Genomic DNA, 17,615 nt, shown 5'->3' on the forward strand with positions numbered 1-17,615 from the left:
AGATGTTCTTTGTTCTTAAAACATACCTGTTATTTTTACTCCTTCCTTTGTTTCGGCTGGTACACCAACACCAAACTCATTCTCTCCAGAGACTCGGAAGTAGTAAATTGCCCCTTCTTGTAAGTTGGTGATTTTATAGGAGAGGCGGTTACAGTTGTTGGTCACAGAGACCCATGCTTTCATACTGGCCTCACGTTTTTCTATGTGGTAATTCTTCACTGGTGCTCCACCATCGTTTTCAGGAACATCCCAGGATAACACTGCAGTCTCTTTGGTTATATCATGTACAGTAATATTGGTTGGAGGACCAGGAGAATCTAAAACTTTGACAACTAAGGTCAGTGAAGCAGCATTCACAATATTCTGAATTGTTACTGTGTATTTTCCAGAATCACTTCTGTTGGCATTTTCAATAGTAAGTGACGTACGAGAGTCTGTGGAATCAATGTAAGCTCTAGCGCGGAGGTCACTGTCTGGCTTACTCCACAAGACACTAGGTACTGGTCTTCCCCGGAAAGGTACGGTCATGGTAAATGAGGCACCGGCCTTGACAATCAAGGTCTTCTTCATTTCACTGTCAAGATCAAATACAGGTTCTTCTTCTCTTTCTTTTGCTACTTGGGGATCGGAGCTATCACTGGGATCACTAGCACCGACCTTATTGACAGATCTTACTCTGAAAACATACTCGGCTCCTGTTGTTAGTCCACCGATGGTATATTCTGTGCCTCTTAAGTTCTGAATGGCAGTCTCCCACTCAGTTTCATCAGATTTCTTGTATTCTACAGTGTATCCAGTTACTGGGGCCCCGCCATCAAACAAGGGCTTAACCCAGCTAATAGTTATGTTTGTCTTGCCTGAGTCCACAATTTTGGGTTTGGATGGAGGAGATGGCAAGAACACTGGATCTTCTGCCCGAATCAAGGGAGAGGTTTCACTTGGAAGGCTCAGGCCAGCAGCATTTTCTGCATAAACCCGGTACTCGTATTCACATCCTTCCCGAAGTCCGGTTGATTTCACTCTCAGGTCATAAACTGGTTTTTTGTTTACACGCACCCATCGTAGGCTGTTTTTCTCTCGCCTTTCAGCTATATATCCCGAGATGTCACTGCCTCCATCACTCTCTGGCCTCGACCAGCAAAGGGTCATGGACTCTTTGGTCACAGATGTAATTTCCAAAGATGTAGGTGGACTTGGAACTGTAAATGGATCTAGTGCTTTTACTGCCATGCTCTCCAGGGGCTCACCAACACCATATTTATTAACACCCATTACCCTAAAGATGTATTCGTTGCCTTTGAGTAACTTGGTTACTTTACAGGATGTTGTCCTTAATTCTCCTTCACACATCGTCCATGCGAGGTGGCTTGTTTCACGTTTTTCTACAATGTAATAGTCGATATCTGCGCCACCATTTTCTTGGGGTGGTCCCCAGGAAAGCGAGCATTTCTCAGCTGTGAGGCCATTTATTTCAAGTGGTCCTGCTGGTGGGCCAGGCTTATCAAGTACCTTGCAGTTAACTGCCATGGACCGAGTTCCTGCAACATTCTTCAGTGTTAGTACATACTGCCCAGTGTCTCGTCGGACACAGTCTTTCACTGTTAACAAAGTATTATAGTCTGTCGAGACAATTTCTGTTCTTGCTCTTTCTTCAATTTCTACCCCATCCTTGGCCCAGGAAATTACTGGCAGAGGTCGCCCTGCAATGTCTGCATTTATCTTAAGGACCTCTCCAGCTTTGACAACAATAACATCTCGGAACTTGACATCCATCATAATTCTTGGAGCCTCGACATCGTCTTTAACTGTAATTGGCCCAGTGGATTCAGATGGTTCACTAACTGAATCAGCTGCATTCTTTGCAAAAACCCGGAATTCATAACGCTGATCTTCGGTAAGTTCAGTAACTTCAAAGTATGTTTCTTGTACATTAGTAAAATTGCACTTCAGCCACCGGCCATCTGGTAGTTCTCTACGTTCGATAATGTATCCTGTGATCTTAGCTCCACCATCGTAATGTGGTTTGGACCATTTAAGTGACACTGATTTTCTTGTGATATTGGTGACTTCAGGTTGTCCAGGAGGGTCACAGGGATCTCTTGCAGGGACTGGTTCACAAGATTTACTGCATTTACCAATTCCAGCAATGTTCTCAGCGTATACACGATACTCATACATCAGTCCTTCATCAAGGCTGGAGACTTTCATTTGAGTATCAGCGATGAGGATTTTATTTGCTTTTGACCAAAGAATGCTGCTTCTCTCTTTGTATTCAAGGTGATAGCCAATTACTTGACTTCCTCCATCATTAACTGGCACTTGCCAGCTTACAATCATGGTAGATTTTGTGGCATGCACAACTTTAGGAGTACCAGGAGGACCTGGGGGGCTGAATGGATACGCTGCAACAACAGGTTTAGATTCACTGTAGGAGCTCTTGCCATAGCGGTTTTCTGCACAAACACGGAACTGATACTCACTTCCTGTTGTCAGACGAGCTATTTTAATGGATGTTCTTGCAACTGCCTGTGAAACTACATGCCATGTGGTAGAAGTGGTTTCTCTCTTTTGAACGATGTAATTGCTAATGTGGCAGCCACCATCATATTCTGGAGGACTCCAGGAAATTGTTACATTGTCACAACTAACCTCGTCAATATTAACAGGTCCCGGAGGCCCTGGTTTGTCAAGGACAATTACAGTTATAGGAACTGTTATGGATCCAGCACTGTTCGAAACACATAATTCATAAGTTCCAACATCTTCCCTGGAAGCTTCCTTAATAGATAGTGATGTTACAGTCTTTGAAGAAGAAACATTGATCCTTGTGGTCTCTTTAAGAATCTGACCATCCTTTTTCCAGCTTATAGTAGCTTGAGGTCTTCCTTTAAATGGAACATCAATCTTAAGTTGGTCTCTAGCCTTTACGTTGAAAGTATTGAAAGGAAGCTCGACGGAGGGCTTTATTTCAATATCTCTTGCAATTACCGGCACTCCAAGTTGTCTTGGATCACTCCTTCCTTTTTCATTGACTGCAGCTACCCTGAAGGTATACTCTTCTCCCGCATTTAGGCCAGATATAGTCGCTTCTAGAGTCTTAACTTGTGTGCAAGTGCTCCATTTTTCACTCCCTTTCATCTGCATTTCAACTACATAACCAGTAATTTTGCTGCCACCATCACTTTCTGGCTTCTCCCACTTAATTGTAGCTGTGTTATGGGTCACATCAACAAGAGTCACTCTTCCGGGTGGGAGGGGTGGTTCAGAAACTTTAACGGGTTCAGTCGTTTCAGCTGGCAAACCAATCCCGTATTCATTGGAAGCCAAGACTCGGAAGTAGTAAGAACATCCTTCTTGCAGATTTTCAATTTTAAAAGTATTCTTCGTGCAATTGTTTGTAACAGTAGCATACGCTTTTCTTGTAGTTTCTCGTTTTTCAACAATGTAGTTTGTAATCTTAGCTCCACCATCAATAAGAGGGGGCTCCCAAGATAATGTCACCGCATCTTTCTTTACTTCTCTTATGTTCAAATTCACAGGGGCGCTTGGTGAGTCAAGAACTCTGACATTAACAAAAGCCGTTTTGGAGCCACTGTTATTTTCTAGGGTCAGATTATACCGACCGCTATCAAATCTGGTAACATTATCAATTACCAACATTGTGTAGGAGCTGGTCACCTCGATCTGGGCCCTCTCTGTGAGAGTGCCTTCGGCCTTTTCCCATTTAACTTCAGGTTCCGGTCGCCCTTTGATTGTGACAAATAAGCGTAAAGTAGCACTCGCCCGCAGAACAACCACCTTTCTGAGATCAGCATCAAGTTCTATTTCTGGTGGCTCTAGCCTCTCTTTAGCAACAACTGAGCCAGGTATAGTTGCAGGTTCACCTACACCTTCAGAATTGATGGCACAAATACGGAAGTTATACTCAGTATTTTCTTTAAGCTTGGTCACTGTGAACTGCTTTCCTTGTAATCCTGTCGGTGGAGTGCAGGTTGTCCATTCATCAGCAGCGGCTTCCTTGACCTCTACCACATAGCCCTTAACAGGTGCACCACCATCATAAATTGGCTTATTCCACGCCAGGGAGACAGAAGACCTGGAAGTATCTGTCACTTTTGGATTACTTGGTGGACCTGGTGGATACAAGGCATCACACGCACGATAGAAGACAGATGGCTCGCTAGGTTCACCCACACCAGCTGCATTTTCGGCAGCGACTCGGAACTCATAGGAATGACCTTCGGTAAGGCCAGTTACTCTGAATCGGAGATCTGTTAGAGTCTTCTTGTTGCACTTGGTCCATCTAATGCCTTCCTTATCTCGTTTTTCAAGAATGTAGCCCTCAATTTCGGCACCTCCATCATCCACCGGGCGTGCCCATGTTACTACCATAGAATCTTTGGTGATTGTTGAGGCTTCAGGTGGTGAAGGAGGACCTGGTGGCTTATATGGATTACAGGCTATAACAGGCTCAGATTCCAAGGGCTCTCCAATTCCATATTTATTCACAGCCATGACGCGGAAAATGTACTCGTTACCAGGAAGAAGTTTAGTGACTTTGTAGTTAAGCGCCTGTACCTCAGGTGAAACCTGGGTCCAGGAGAGTCTGCTTGTTTCTCTCTTTTCAATGATGTAATGTGAGATATTAGCGCCACCGTCCTGTAAAGGTGGGTTCCATGCCAGGTAACATTTCTCAGCAGTAACTCCAGAAACCTTCAGAGGTCCTTCAGGGGGCCCTGGCCTGTCAAGTACCTTTACGGTGATTGGTATGGACTTTGTACCACCGACATTGCTGAGTTTCAGAATATACTGTCCTCCATCAGTACGTATACAGTCTTTGACAACAAGAGTAGTTTTCTGAATAGTAGACTTAATTTCCATCCTAGCAGTTGTTTCTTCAAGCTCTTTTCCATCTTTTGACCAAACAATATCAGGTATAGGCTTGCCGTGGATATCAGCTTCAAGGACAAAAGTCTCTCCTGCACGAACAAGGATTATATCTTTATATTTTGGATCCAGTGAGGCATTTGGTGCATCAATTTCATCTCTGGCAGTAATGGCACCAGTGCTTTCAGATGGTTCGCTGAGGTTGCCAGCTGCGTTTCTTGCAATTACCCTAAATTCATATCTTTGGTCTTCTACAAGTCCACTCACCGTAAATTCAGTTTCTAATACATTGGTAAAGCTGGCTTTCATCCAGCGGCCATCAGGTAGATCTTTCTTTTCTACAATATAACCTGTTATTTGGCTACCACCATCATAGGCAGGTTTCTTCCATTTCAGTGTAACGTTGTTTCTTGTGATAACAATGGCTTCGGGGCGACCAGGTGGGTCGCATGGATCACGAGCAACAAAGCATTCTGACACTTTGCTAGGCTTGCCAATGCCAACAATGTTTTCAGCAGAAACTTTGAACTCATACTCAAGGCCCTCATCAAGCCCAGTTGTTTTGAATTTGGTGTCTTGAATGGGAGTCTTATTTAATTTGACCCATAAGATGCTGTTCTTTTCTTTCTGTTCAAGATGGTAGCCAATAACTTTGCTTCCTCCATCATGAACTGGCTCATGCCACTGCACAATCATCTGGTCTTTTGAAATGGATGTCACAAAAGGAGTTCCAGGTGGCCCAGGTTCTTTAAATGGATATTGTACAATAACTGGTTTAGAATCCAGAGGGGCGCTCTTTCCATACCTGTTTTCTGCAAAAATTCTAAACTGGTACTCAGTGCCTGTTTTCAGTTTGGTTACTTTAATTGTTGTTCTCGCAACTGTTGCTGATACCATATGCCAAGTGGTGGTAGTTGTATCTCGCTTCTCTACAATGTAGTTGCTTATCTGGCAACCTCCAGTATAGGCTGGAGGTTCCCAAGAGATGACCACAAAGTCTGCACTAACTTCGTCAAGCCGAACTGGTCCAACTGGAGGTCCGGGCTTTTCCAAAACAATGATGCTGAGATTTTCTGTGGCTGTACCTGCACTATTTGTTGCTGTTATAGTGTATTTTCCAAAGTCATCTTTATTACTGTCTTTAACGTGCAGAATTGTTGAAGTGGCTGTTTCCTCAACATTTACTCTTGTGGTTTGTTTAAGAGGCTCACCATCTTTGACCCATGAAATGTTAGGTCTTGGTCGGCCAATAACTGGAATTTCAATTTTAAGATCTTCTCCAGCTTGGACAGTATATGTGTTAAATGGTAACTTAAAACTAGGCTGTATGGTCAAGTCCTTGGCTATGACAGGAACACCAAGCACTCTTGGATCGCTTTTTCCTTTCTCGTTGTAAGCCTTGACACAGAACTGATATTCTTGTCCAGAACTCAAACCAGTAACCACTGCATTACAGACTTTGGATTCGGCCACAACACTCCATTTTTCTGTTCCTTTGGGCTGCATTTCAACAACATAACCCAAGACTCTGCTGCCACCATCATGTTCAGGTTTCTCCCACATCAGCGATGCGCTGGTCTGGGACACGTCAGTGAGTGTCACTTTTCCTGGTGGGGAAGGAGGTTCAGCGGCTTTCACAGCATCAGCGGTTTCCACTGGAACACCAACTCCAAATTCATTTTCAGCCATAACTCTAAAGTAATAAATGGCTCCTTCTGTAAGATTCTCAACTTTAAAGCTTGTTTTGCTGCATTTACTACTCACGTTAGCATATGCTTTTCTGGTTGACTCACGTTTGTCAATAACATAATTCTTCACCTTTGAACCCCCATCAATGATGGGTGGTTCCCATACCAGCAGGACAGAATCTTTTTTCACTTCTTTGACTGCCAAATTCTGTGGCGGTCCTGGGGTGTCAAGAACTTTCACAGTTACAAAAGCAGATTTAGATCCACTGCTGTTTTCCAGCTTGAGAATGTATTTTCCGGCATCATTTCTATCACAGTTATCTATTGATAGTTGGGTGTAGTTTACTCCCTTTTCAATTTGGACCTTATCTGTGAATTCCCCTTCCTCTCGAGACCAGGTGATGTCAGGTGTTGGGCGACCTTTGAATGGAATGTGAATTCTGGCAGATCCACCAGCTCTTACAACTATTCCTTTCCTTAATTCAGAGTCAAGGTCAAGTTCAGGTGCTTCAAGTTTATCTTCTGGTTTCACAGTACCAGGAACTGATGTAGCCTCACCTAAGCCAACTTTATTGAGGGCAGAGACTCGTATTTTGTACTCTTGGTGCTCAGTGAGTTTTGAAATTTCAAATCGAGTGGCTCTCAGGCCAGTCTGTGGAGTAACTATTTGCCATTCTTCTTCATCTGCTTTACAGATTTCTACTACATATCCTAGGATCTCACTGCCACCATCATAGATGGGCTTACCCCAAGCAAGTGTAATTGAATTTTTAGTGGTGTCTACAATGTGCGCATTGGTGGGTGGGCCAGGTTTGAACACAGGATCACAAGCCTTATAATAAACTGTAGCTGGACTTGGTTCTCCAACTCCAGCAGCATTTTCTGCAGAGACTCTGAATTCATACTCATGATCTTCTGTTAATCCTGTTACTCTTAGACGCAAATCTGTAATGCGGCGTTTATTACATTTTATCCACCTAATGCCACTTCTGTCTCTTTTCTCTACAATATAACCAATAATCTCACTTCCACCGTCACTATCTGGACGGTTCCAACAGACAGTCATGGAGTCCTTGGCAATGTTGGTGACTTCCAAGCTTTTTGGTGGTCCAGGAAGCACAAACGGATTTTTCATCAGTACTGGTGCAGATTCCAAAGGCTCTCCCACACCGTATTTGTTGACAGCCATTATGCGGAAAATATATTCATTCCCTTCTAAGAGTTTGGTAACTTTCAGAGAATTGGTCACAACTTCCGAAGCAACAACAGTCCAGGCAAGTCGACTCGTTTCTCTCTTTTCAACAACATAGTGGGAAATATCACTGCCACCATCTTGAAGTGGTGGAGACCACATTAAAGTGCATTTTTCAGAAGTGACTCCGGTAACCTGGACTGGCCCTTCTGGAGGTCCTGGTCTATCCAACACTTTTACATTTACTGGGAATGACTTAGAACCTGCAACATTGGAAGCTCTTAAAATATACTGTCCACCGTCAATTCTAATGGCATCCTTTACAATAAGTAAAGCCTTGAAATCTGTGTTCTTTATTTCACATCTGGCAGATTCTTCAATTTCCTTATCTCCTCGTAACCACTCAATGGTCGGTAGAGGCTTTCCATGGACATCAGCCTCAAGCCTGAATGTTTCTCCAGCATTTACCACAATTGTGTCTCTGAATTTTGGATCCATTGAAATTCTTGGAAGTTCAACCTCATCCCTGGCAGTTATTGGTCCAGTACTGTCAGAGGGTTTACTTATTGCACCAGCCGCATTCTTTGCAATGACTCTGAACTCGTATCTTTGATCTTCAGTAAGACCAGACACGGTAAATTGAGTTTCAATGACATTTGTGAAGCTGGCTTTCATCCAGCGACCCTCAGGCAAATCACGTTTCTCTACAATGTAACCTGTAATCATACTTCCACCATCATAAGCAGGTTTGGTCCACTGTAAAGTGATTTCGTTTCTTTTAACCATTATTGCTTCTGGGGTTCCTGGTGGGTCACAGGGATCTCTGGCTACGAAGCATTCGGAATTCTTGCTTGCTTTACCTACACCAACAATATTTTCAGCATAAACTCTGAATTCATATCCAATGCCCTCTTCAAGATTGACTGCTTTAAACTGAGTGTCATGAATAATGGTTTTGTTGACTTTTGTCCACAAAATACTATTTCTTTCCTTTCTCTCAAGGTGGTAACCTATGACTGGGCTTCCGCCGTTATTGACTGGTTCATGCCACTGAACGACCATGGAGTCTTTGGAAATGGCTGTGACAAATGGTGTGCCTGGAGGGCCTGGTTCTTTGTAGGGATATTGAGCTACAATTGGATCAGACTCCAAGGCAAAACTTTGTCCATATCTGTTTTCAGCAAATATTCTGAATTGGTATTCCGTACCAGTTTTCAGTTTGGTCACTTTGAGTGTGGTTCTGGCAACAGTAGCAGAAACAGTATCCCATACTGTGGTGGTTGTATCTCTTTTCTGAACAATGTAGTTGGTGATCTGGCAGCCCCCTGTGTATAATGGGGGATTCCAAGATAATGTAATACTTTCAGCACTGACTTCATCAAATTTAACAGGTCCTTTTGGAGGATCAGGTTTATCTAGAGTTATAATTTCAATGGATGCTGTTTTCTGACCTACAACATTAGCCACTGCGATTCCATAATGTCCACCATCATCCTTATGAGTTTCTTTAATGCTGAGTACAGTGAGGTCAAGTGAATCAGTAACATTGACTCTTGTGGTCTGCTTCAGTGGAAGACCATCTTTAGTCCAGGTAATGGTTGGCTTAGGACGTCCAGAAATTGGCACTTCTATTTTCAAATCTTGGCCGACCTGTATGCTGTAATTGTTGAATGCAGGTCTTACATCTGGCTCAATGACCAGATCTTTGGCAACTATTGGAACTGCAAGGGACCTAGGATCACTTCTTCCCTTTTCATTTACAGCAACAACTCTAAAGAGATATTCTTCTCCCTGAGTTAGGTTAGTAATTACTGCTTCAAGGGACTTGACTCGAGCACACTCTGACCATTTCTCGCTGTGTTTAGCTTGCATTTCCACAATATACTGAATGATTTTACTGCCACCATCATGTTCAGGCTTTGTCCAACTCAAGGAGACACTGTTTCTGGTGACATCATCCACAGTTATTTTTCCTGGAGGTTGTGGGACTTCTGCAACCTTAATAGGATCAGCAGTGTGGGCTGGAAGGCCAATACCATACTCGTTCTCAGCTGTGACTCTAAAGTAATAACTGCAGCCTTCTTGGAGTTGATCAATCTTCCAAGAATTCTTATGGCAGTTTGTTACCACTGCAGCATATGATTTTCTTGTGGCTTCACGTTTCTCAACAATGTAATTTTTTATTTTGGATCCCCCATCCAACAGAGGAGGTTCCCATGTAATTGATACTGAGTCTTTAGTGATTTCAGTGACTTTCAGGTTAACAGGAGGACTTGGTGTGTCCAGGACTCTCACGGTAACAAAGGCAGACTTCGTTCCACTGCTGTTTTCTAATGTGAGAGTATATTTTCCACTATCATATCGGTTGACATTGTCAAGAACAAGAGAGGTGAAACTGCTGGTGACATCAATTATAGCTGCATCTCGGATTTCACCATCCATCTTTCCCCATTTAACTTCTGGTGTAGGACGACCTTTAATAGGAACAAATAGTCTTAAGGAGCCACCTGCCCTTATATTTATAATTTTCCTTAGTTCTAGGTCAAGTTCAATGTCTGGTGCTTCTAATTTTTCTTCAACTATAACAGGTCCAGGGACATCAGCATGTTCTCCAACTCCAGCTTTATTAACAGCACAGATACGGAAATTGTATTCATGCTTTTCCAACAGCTTTTCTATTTCTATATTTGTTTTATTGATTCCAGTTGGTGGTGTGCACGTTGTCCATTCACCAACACTCACGTCACATTTTTCAACAATGTAGCCTTGGATTTCACAGCCACCATCATATATTGGTTTGCTCCAAGAAAGGAAGACAGAAGACCTGGTAATATCTATGACTTTGGGATTGTTTGGAGGTCCTGGTTTATAAATAGGATCACAAGCCTTTTGGTAAGCAGAAGGCGGGCTTGGTTCACTAAGTCCAGCAGCATTTTCGGCTGAGACTCTGAATTCGTAATTGTGATTTTCTAGGAGTCCAGTTACTCTCAAGCGCAATTCCCCAATCAGGCGTTTGTGGCATCTTGTCCATCTAATGCCCTCCTTATCCCGTTTTTCAAGAACGTATCCAAGAATTTCACTGCCACCATCAGATGCTGGTCTTTCCCATACAACGATCATTGAGTCCTTGGTCACTGTTGTGATTTCTGGAGCCTTTGGTGCATCTGGCACTACAAACGGATTCTTGGCAATCACTGGCTCAGATTCAAGCGGTTCACCAACACCATATTTGTTTACAGCCATTATACGGAAAATATACTCATTGCCTTCGAGAAGCTTAGTAACCTTGTAGCTGAGAGTTTGCACATTGGCATCAACCAGAGTCCAAACTAAGCGGCTGGTTTCTCTCCTCTCCACAATATAATTTATGATGTCACTTCCACCATCCTGTAGTGGGGGTTTCCAAGCTAGTGTGCATTTTTCTGCTGTCACTCCTGATACCAGAACAGGTCCCTCAGGTGGTCCTGGTCTATCAAGAACTTTGACACTTACAGTAACTGATCTCTCCCCTGCAACATTTGTGGCCTTCAATATGTAATTTCCACTGTCAGTGCGTACTGCATCCTTTATGCTGAGACTGGTGGCAAAGTCAGTGCTCTTTATTTCTAATCGAGCTGTATTTGAAAGCTCCTTATCACCTTTTACCCACTGAATGGTCGGTATTGGTTTGCCATGAACATCTGCATCAATCTTGAATGACTCACCAGCATGAACCACAATTGTGTCTTTGTATTTTGGATCCATACTTATTCGTGGTGGATCTACCTCATCTCTTGCTGTTATTGCTCCCGTGCTTTCTGAAGGCTCGCTAAACACTCCTGCAGCATTTCGAGCTATAACCCGGAACTCATATCTATGATCTTCAACTAGGCCAGTTACTTCAAACTGAGTGTCAATGACATTTGTAAAACTGGCTTTCATCCAGCGGCCCTCAGGCAATTCTTTCTTCTCTACAATATAGCCAATGATCTTGCTTCCACCATCATAAGTGGGTTTCTTCCACTGGAGGGTCACGGAATTTCGTGTGACAATAATTGCCTCTGGCCGCCCTGGTGGATCACATGGGTCACGAGCCATGTAGCATTCTGACACCTTACTTGGCTTGCCAATGCCCACGATGTTCTCTGCAGAGACTCTAAATTCATATTCAATGCCTTCATCAAGGCCAGTCGTTTTAAACTTGGTTTGAGGAATGGGTGTTTTATTCAACTTCACCCAGAGGATACTATTTCTCTCCTTGCGTTCTAGATGATAGCCAATGACTTTGCTACCTCCATCACTAACTGGCTCATTCCACTGTACTTCCATGCTGTCCTTGGAGGAGAGCGTCACAAATGGTGTGCCAGGAGGACCAGGAACTTTGAACGGATACTGGGCTATAATAGGCTCTGAATTGAGGTAGGTGCTCTTTCCATATCTGTTTTCAGCTGCAATCCTAAACTGATATTCACATCCGGTCTTTAATCTGCAAGCCTTTATTGTTGTCCTTGCAACAGTTGCTGACACAATTTGCCAGGTGGTTGTGGAAGTGTCCCGTTTTTCTACAATGTAATTATTGATAGAACTCCCACCATCATACTTAGGTGGGCCCCAGGAAAGAGTAATACTATCAGCTGTCACTTCCTCCATTTTAACTGGTCCAGTTGGAGGCCCTGGTTTGTCAAGAACAATGATGTTAAGGGTTTCGGTAGCTTCACCAGCCGAGTTGGTCAGTTTAACTGTGTAATGTCCCACATCTTCTCGGCAGGCTTCCTTTATCGTCAGTAGTGAATTATTTTCTGTGCTCTCCGCATTTACTCTAGTTGTCTGCTTCAGTGGTACATCATCTTTATGCCAGGTTACAGCAGGTGTAGGGCGTCCAATGAATGGAACATCAACTTTTAGGTCTTCACCTGCCAGTACAGTGAATGTATTGAACAGGAGTTTGAAGGCTGGTGGAATGACAAGATCTTTGGCAATTACTGGCACACTCAGTTGTCTAGGATCACTGATGCCCTTTTCATTCTGAGCAGAAACACGGAAAGAGTATTCTTCACCCTGAATTAATCCAGTTATAGTGGCTTCAGTGACTTTGACTGTGGCACATGTGGCCCATTTGTCACTGCCTTTGCTCTGCATCTCAACAATGTAGCCTAGAATTCGGCTGCCTCCATCATGCTCTGGTTTTTCCCAAGAGAGTGACACGCTATTTCTGGTGACATCCACCAAAGTTATTTTTCCTGGAGGAAGGGGTCGTTCTGATGCTTTCACAGACTCTGCAGTTTCAGCAGGCAGCCCAATGCCGTATTCATTTTCAGCAAGAACCCTGAAATAGTAACAACACCCTTCTTGAAGCTGGTCTACTTTCCAGGACGTCTTGTGGCAATTTGTTGCAACAGTTGAATATGCTTTTCTTGTGGATTCCCTCTTTTCAACAATATAGTTCTTTATTTTTGAACCTCCATCAAGGAGAGGAGGCTCCCATGTCAATGTGACAGATGATTTAGTGACTTCCTTTACCTTGAGATCCTGTGGAGGGCCTGGCGTATCTAGTACTCTAACACTGACAAACGCAGACTTGCTGCCTGAGCTGTTTTCTACAGTTAGTATGTATTTGCCACTGTCAAATCTGTTTACATTTCCAACAATGAGCAGGGTGTAAGAGCTTGTGGATTCAATGCTAGCTTTATCTAAGGATTCTCCATGTTCCCGGGTCCACTTCACCTCAGGTGCAGGCCTTCCTTTGATTGGAACAAAAAGTCGCAGGGTACAACAAGCTCTTATAGTAACAACTTTGCGCAGGTCAGCATCCAGTTCAATTTCTGGGGGCAGCATCCTGTCTTCAGCCTTTGGAGTTCCAGGAACAAGTGCAGGTTCTCCCATTCCCTCAGAATTCATGGCATAGATGCGGATTTTATATTCCTGATTCTCTGTGAGGTTGGTGATGGTGTAAGAAGTTGCCTTGAGCCCAGCTGGTGGAGTGACAATCTGCCATTCATCTTCCTCTGGCAGGGCAATCTCAACAATATACCCAGTGATTTCTGAGCCGCCATCGTAGATAGGTTTATTCCAAGCAATTGAAATGGATGATCTGCTCGTATCTAGAACACGTGGGTTACCTGGCGGGCCGGGCTTAAACACAGCATCACAAGCTTTATAAAATGGACTGGTAGAACTTGGTGCGCTAATTCCAGCAGCATTTTCAGCCATAATCCTGAACTCATATTCATGTCCTTCTGTCAGTCCAGACACTTTATATCTTAAATCAGTAAGAGTTTTCTTGTTGCATTTCACCCAGCGTTGTCCAGCTTTATCACGCCGTTCTACAATATAATTGATGATTTCACTTCCACCATCAGAGTCAGGATGTCCCCAGCAGACAACCATTGAATCTTTAGTAATAGCTGTAACTTCAGGGTTTTTGGGTGGATCAGGGGGTCCATAAGGATTTACTGCAAGCACAGGCCCTGATTCCAGTGGCTCTCCAACTCCATATTTATTTACAGCCATGACGCGGAATATGTATTCATTGCCTTTCAAAAGTTTAGTGACCTTTAGTTTTGTCACTTGGACTTCTGAGGCTACATTTGTCCATGCCAATCTGCTGGTTTCACGTTTCTGAACTATATAGTGATCAATTTTGGCACCTCCGTCATCCAGTGGAGGCAACCATGACAATACACATTTTTCTGATGTCACTTCAGATACAGCTAAAGGTCCTTCAGGTGGGCCTGGTCTATCAAGGACTTTGACATTGAAAATGTGTTTAGCAAACCCACCAGGATTCGTTGCTGTAAGAATATAGGCACCACTGTCCCTTCTTGATGAATCCTTGTTTATCAGGTAAGTAGAGAAATCTGCAATTCTTATTTCTAACTTCGCTGTGCCTTCAAGATCCTTTCCATCTTTGGTCCATTCCATTGTTGGTGGTGGGCGACCCGAAACATCAGCTTCTAGCTTGAATGCTTCACCTGCTTTTAATATTACTGTGTCTTTAAATTTAACATCCACCATTATCCTTGGTGCTTCAATGTCATCCCTGCATGTGATAGCATCTGATGGCTCAGATGGTGGACTAATAGCACCAGCAGCATTTTTGGCAATCACACAGAATTCGTAGGCAGCATCTTCTGTAAGGCCGCTGACCGTAAATTCATTCTCCAGGATGTTGCTGAAGTTGGCTTTCAGCCACCGTCCATTGGGAAGATCTCTCTTTTCAACTATATAACTGGTAATTTTAAAGCCTCCAGTGTATTCAGGCTTAGCCCATTTAAGTGTCACTGTGTGTCTAGTAATATTTAGAGGAACTGGTTTCCCAGGTGGGTCAATGGGATCTAAAGCAAGCATAGGTTCAGATGGCTTGCTCGGCTTGCTTTTGCCTGCCATGTTTTCTGCGATCACTCGGAATTCATAAGCAATACCATCTGTAAGTCCACTTGATTTGAAAATGTTGCCTGGTACCAATGCTTTGCTCACAGTTTGCCAGAGAATACCATTTCGTTCTTTCCTTTCAACGTGGTATCCTAAAATGGGGCTTCCACCATCAGAAAGAGGCTCATGCCAGCTAATTGTCATTGAATCCTTGGTAACTGCAGTCACCTGAGGGGTCCCAGGAGGCCCAGGAACCTTAAATGGATAGTTGGCAACTATAGATGCGGATGTGATGCCTGGTCCAACTCCATATCTATTTTGAGCTTTTACCCGGAATTGATACTCCAGTCCGGTAGTGAGGCGAGTGGCTTTATAGGTAGTGCGAATGACAGTGGCTGCTAACTCAACCCATGTAGTACTGTCAGTCTGGCGCATTTCTACTACATAGTTGCTTATTGGTACACCTCCATCGTTTTCTGGTGGGTCCCAAGAGAAGGTTACAAGATCAGATGAAACTTCATCGAATTTGATTGGTCCAGTAGGTGGCCCTGGGATATCGTGGACTTGAATAGTGATGACATCACCAACCTCTCCCACAATGTTCCTTGCTGTTAATGGATAGGGCCCGCTATCACTTCTTACACACTCGTTGATATTTAAGATGGTTGAAGTCGCTGTATTTTCAAAGTTAACTCTCTGCGTTTGTTTAAGAATCTGGTCTCCTTTTTTCCACGTAACTGTGGGCTTTGGCCGACCAAGCACTGGAATTTCCACTTTGATGTTCTCACCAGCTCTGGCAATGACTAATTTCTGATAGATGCCACGAAGATCCAATTCGGGAAGCATTGTCTGCTCCTTGACAATGACGGGTCTGCTTTCTCTAGGGGCACTTCTTCCTGCACTGTTCACGGCCATCACTTGGAAGGTGTATTCTTCCCCTTCTGTTAGATTCTTCACGACACATTCTAACCCCTTCACGGTGGTGATGTGGGTCCACTGGTCAGAGCCTTTTCTTTGGGCTTCGATCACGTAGCCAGTGATCTTACTGCCACCATCGTGCTTTGGTTTAGGCCACGCCAGGCTGACTGTGCTCTTAGTTATGTCCATAATGTTCAGACTGTCTGGTGGTGATGGTGCTTCGGAGGCTCTCACGGGTTCTGTTGTTTCTGCTGGCTCACCAATTCCATATTCGTTTTCCGCCATCACTCTAAAGAAGTATTCGCATCCTTCTGACAAGCCAGTAACTTTATATGTGCATTTATGGCACTTTGTGGTGACCGTGGAGTAAGATTTCCGTGTTGCTTCTCGTTTCTCCACAATGTAGTTTGTTATACGGGAGCCCCCATCTATCAGCGGGAGGTCCCAGTGCAGGGTGACACTGTCCTTTGTGATGTCCGTAGGCCTCAGGTTAAGGACAGGTCCTGGGGTATCCAAGACTCGGACGTTAACAAAGCCACTTTTCTTCCCAGCAGGGTTTTCAATGGTCATGACAAATTTACCAGTGTCATATCTGTTACATTCTGGTATAATCAGAAGAGTAAATGATTCCGTGTTTTCAATGTTAGCTCGGTTTTTAAGGTTGATGTCATCTTTGGTCCATGTCACTTCAGGAGCAGGACGACCTTTAATTGGCACGAATATTCTAATACTGAGTCCTGCTCTAACAACAAGTGTTCTTCGAAGCTCAGCATCTAGTTCAAAATCAGGAGCCATTTCCCGTTCTACAATTTCAACATCTGGAATCATTGCCGGCTCCCCAATACCTGCATCGTTGATGGCTCTGATTCTAAAATTGTATTTTTCTTTAGTCTGAAGATCAGGGACAACAAATTGAGTGATTCGGAGACCAGTTCCTGTTGTATCTTTTATCCAGGCCTCATCTCCTACTTTTTGATGCTCCACGACATAGCCAGTGATTTCAAGTCCTCCATCATAATGAGGCTTGCCCCATGCTAAAGAAGCAGATTTTTTGGTAGTATCAGTGACACGTGCATTTGAAGGTGGTCCTGGGGGATCTGAAACAGAAGCAAAGACACAAAAGTGTATGTTAGGAGTTTGGCTTTTGGATAACTTCTCTGAAATACTGGCACTCCCAAATGAGTGGTGTTGAAAAAAAAGTAAATACTAACATGCTACATCTTTCATCAGAACAGGATTTGAAGCATCACTAGGTGGACCAATTCCAGCTTTGTTTTCTGCGCTGACACGAAATTCGTAGGTGTTTCCTTCTTGCAGTCCTGTTACTTTGCATCTGAGATCTGAAACTGGCGTCTTTGTTGCTCTCACCCATCGCAAGCTTTTCTTTTCTCTCCTTTCGATATGATATCCTGTGATTTCACTACCACCATCATCAGCTGGTCTTTTCCAACTGACGGTGGCGGTGTTTTTAGTGACATTTGATACTTCTGGTTTTTCAGGAGGGCCAGGGGGACCTGAAAAAGAAGCAAACTTATGAGAAATCCATGCTTTCATAAACTGTGCTGCAAATGTTAACATGT

General features: G+C 43.6%; 1 protein-coding gene across 1 annotated transcript in view; it reads right to left on the bottom strand.

Annotated features, from left to right (window-relative positions):
• The window catches only part of TTN (titin), a 274,297-nt gene that overhangs the window by 33,145 nt on the left and 223,537 nt on the right, over nt 1-17,615 (bottom strand). The window contains 2 exon segments of the mRNA XM_078071037.1: nt 27-17,132; nt 17,247-17,549. Coding sequence (XP_077927163.1) covers nt 27-17,132; nt 17,247-17,549 — 17,409 coding nt within the window.

This window comes from Halichoerus grypus, chromosome 4, assembly GCF_964656455.1.
Source record: "Halichoerus grypus chromosome 4, mHalGry1.hap1.1, whole genome shotgun sequence".
NCBI classification, from domain to species: domain Eukaryota; kingdom Metazoa; phylum Chordata; class Mammalia; order Carnivora; family Phocidae; genus Halichoerus; species Halichoerus grypus.